Raw genomic sequence first — 4,113 nt, forward strand, 5'->3', positions numbered from 1 at the left:
ATATATATATATATATATATAAGGAATTAAAGGTGATGCTATGCAACTTCGTGACAATCCTTATTATTATTGTTGTTGATATTATATACTCCAGGAAACCTATATACTACCTTAATCTATATGGTTAAGGTAGTATATTCAGAAATATCCACCGGAATATATCTCCATATTCTTATCTTATGAGAATATTATTGAATTTATATATTAACTGTTGAATAACTTATTTTGAATACCTATCTGAGAGCAAACCGGTAAACGTTTGGAGTAATCCCTTACTATTTACAAGTAGATAGATAGATAGATAGATAGATAGATAGATAGATAGATAGATAGATAGATAGATAGAATGGAAAAATATCTACCACTGGGGTCGAACCATGAATCAGTCACTTTCCAGTTTACTTATTATACAACGTTTACTGAGCAATCTTAACTACTGAAAATAGCTCGAGAATTGGAGATAGTTTAGCAACAGATAATAACCCACCGTAACTATCTCCTAAAACAATACATTATCACACTGAAATCCTTCTATGCGAATACTTTCGAACAGCCTCAAGTTAAGAACGTCTGACTAAAGTGAATGATGTTGGTGTCCGTTTCTGCCGCTAAAAAAATGGATGGGCTTGGAATTGGCCGGGTTCACACTAACTGAATTCGTATTTAATATTTAAATTCAACTTCTACGAATAATGTTTCTTTGTGACTAGTGTATTATCTATATGGTTTTATTTTAGCACTGTCATCTGCTATTAGTTTAGTGTCTTTCATTGTCTATATTTTTGTGGGAAATTCTTTGTAGAATATATGAGTTGCCTACGAATGCTTTACAATTTAGCTTTCTCACTATTTCATATTATGTGCTATGGGGTTTTGTGATTGTTCATTGTGGTACGTGCATAGTTTGCCAATGAGAAAGTGGTCAATATAGCAGTTGGGATTGCGATGTTTAACAGCTTCCACACATGCAATCAAATTTGCATAACTTACATGAGATATATATGACATGTACAAAGTACAGGACATCTACGAGACAAGTACAGCAAACATGTGTAACGTATACTGGAGGTATGTGTGACACGTACAGGACATATGTGAGACGTGTACAAGAGATACGTGTGACACGTAAAGGGAATGTGTGAGACATGTACAGCACATATGAGACATGAACAAGAGATAGAGAAGAGGTGTACAAAAGATTATGAAAAATGTATAGAAGTATGATACATGTACAAGAAATATGTGTGACATATGCAATGGATATATCATACATTTACAGGGGATATATAAAATGTGTACAGGATTTTATGAAATGTTACATACGATGAGAGTGAGATAACTGAATTTAATTACATCATAATTGAATCTATGAACAGACTTGTAACACCGTAGATTTATCTCTTGTTCTAATTTTTAATTTCTTGTTAGGCAACTATTTTCCTATTTTAACATATTAAAATTACTGTGTTTTTTTTGTGTGTTTTCTTGGAATTGATATCACTAATATGAATTAAACCAATTCTTTTCAAAATCAAATTCAAGCCTCAGTTAGAAAAGATTCAGTAATTTTACACAATATTCATAAACAAATGCAATTCGGTTTTTATTTTTTAAAAAAAGAGTATTATCATATATAATATTGCAAAAGGACCATTAGTACCACATTAAAAAATAACAATTCGATCTGAGGAAAATATGTTTTGTAGAAAAATCTTACTGTAACCGCCTGTTTGGTGACAAGGATATTTCTTTGGACATTAGCAATGGATTCTTTATTAAGATTTTCAGCTCGTAAAGTAGAAACTTCTTTCTGTGTTGTGGTTAAAAGTGAAATGGTTGGGTTGGTTCCATTATCTTCTGATTTGATATCACACTCTAAGCTGATATTCTCTCTGGTTACCTGTCAAACACATGGTATAAATAATATTTTGCTTTGATTTTTAATAAATAATTTCTTTGGTTCAATATTTTTCAGTTTATTCTTTTATTCTTTTACTTGTTTCAGTCATTTTACTGCGGCCATGCTGGAGCACCCCCTTTTTGTCGAACAAATCAACCCCAGGACTTATTTTTTAATCCTGGTACTTATTCTATCGGTCTGTTTCGCCGAACAGCTAAGTTACGGAGCCAAAAACACACTGACATCAGTTGTCAAGTAATGATGGACGGGGGACAAACATAGACACAAAGACAAACACAGATAAATACATATAAATGTATGACAAGGCTTTGGTCGACCCGAGGCTACAGTAGATACTTGCCCAAGGTGCCACCCACTGGGATTGAACTCAGAACCATGTGGTTGGAAAGCAAGCTTCTTACCACACAGCCACGCCTGCGGCTTATTCATGAGTATTTTACAGCGCACATGGCCCTCTCTTATATCATTCGTAATATGTGAGTTTAGATGTTAGTCTTTCAACTAACTTGTTTCCACAGGAAGGTTTGAATTCACAGCTCTGCAATCTTGCCAAGCACTCGTTAATTTCACAGTGACACCTCTGCTTTCAGCATTGGTCAGTAGTATTTGTTGTTTCCCATCAAATCTATATGAACTGGGTCGCAGAAAGCTAAGTGTTTTGGTCATAAACACTAAGCATTCTTGGTCATAGGAGACAAAGTGTCAACCTCTTGACTTCAACCGGCTACAATATTGAACACTACAGACATATAAATAGTTAACAATTGACAAAAATTTCTGAGCATTTTATTATTTCAAAACTGTAGGATTGAATCTAAAATGAAGAATTCCAGATATATGCTTTAACATAATGTAACATTTCTATATGTTGTAAATCAACATTCAGAATCATATTTCTATAAGACCCTGAAACCATAACACTGTGCTGCAAGTCATAAAATATATTTTCAAATCTCCCCAACACATCACTACTTAATCATTAAAAAGACATACGTCTCTTAAAATAATTAAATTATTTAATGTTCTCTAAAAACATGCCCTAGGAGCTTCCTCATGAATCATTACTTGATTCGAGTACAGATTAGATTGATCTCCTGATCTTTGTTTTGGCTCACGTGAAAATGTGAACGAGAAACCGAATCATTTGAAACTTTCATTAGCTAGCAAGAGTTCTAATTATATCAGATGTATGATAAATATCCTCACATCTAATATACATACCCATCGTACCATTTTATAATTAGTGAGAATGAAGCATTGAAAGTAAAATGTTTTTTGCCAGAGACTGAATGCAGGAGTGATAATAACCAAGCAATGAATCTTGAGAGTTTATTTCTTTCTTGTTTTTCTTTTTCAAAAAATAATTTGTAACATGATACATTCGCATATATATCATGCCATATAATCGTAATGTATATTATGTATATATATATATATATATATATATAGTGTACGCTATAGCATACTATATTCCCATGGAGATCAACAGTAAATTTTATATTATATACTCAAATGCAAACATATATTAATATATTATAGTACTATATACTGAAGTACACCTCTGTAATATTATGTTATAACATCTCTGCAGTATTACATTATAACATTATATACTCACTGGTATGAAACGTTTACTATGCGTCTTTCATTTTGGGCTGAGTCAGGTACGAATGAGTCATTTCACAAGATTCATTCGTACCTGTGATTTTTCAACCGAGATCAATTGACTGGAGAAGAATACATTCAGCTCAGTTAATTTGCCGCTTTATACGGATATTAAAGCTTCTGGAATGACACAAATCTATCGAAGTTAATAGACTTCTTTCATTTAACATTCCTATATACTGGCACCTCGTCAGTTACGACGATGGAGGTTCCAGTTGATCCGATCAACAGAACAGCTTGCTCGTGAAATTAACGTGCGTGTGGCTGAGTACTCCACAAACGTAGTTCTCTGGGATATTCAGCGTGACACAGAGCGTGACAAGACCGGTCCTGTCAAATACAGATACGACTCAATTTTACCAGCTGAGTGGACTAGAGCTACGTGAAATAAAGTGCTCAAGGACACAACGCAGCGCCGGGAATTCACTCATGACCTTTGTATATATGACTGTATGTATATATATACACGTGTGTGTGTGTGTGTGTGTGTGTGTGTGTGTGTGTGTGTGTGTGTGTGTGTGTGTGTG

At 33.7% G+C, this 4,113-nt stretch overlaps 1 protein-coding gene across 1 annotated transcript in view; it reads right to left on the reverse strand.

Annotated features, from left to right (window-relative positions):
* Positions 1–4,113, reverse strand: part of LOC106881785 (integrin alpha-9) — a 49,577-nt gene that overhangs the window by 16,466 nt on the left and 28,998 nt on the right. Inside the window, exon 13 of the mRNA XM_052970165.1 lies at positions 1,718–1,900. Within this exon, the coding sequence (XP_052826125.1) occupies positions 1,718–1,900 (183 nt within the window). The remainder of the gene's footprint in view (positions 1–1,717; positions 1,901–4,113) is intronic.

The sequence above is a fragment of the Octopus bimaculoides genome, chromosome 8 (genome assembly GCF_001194135.2).
Source record: "Octopus bimaculoides isolate UCB-OBI-ISO-001 chromosome 8, ASM119413v2, whole genome shotgun sequence".
Classification (NCBI taxonomy): Eukaryota; Metazoa; Mollusca; class Cephalopoda; order Octopoda; family Octopodidae; genus Octopus; species Octopus bimaculoides.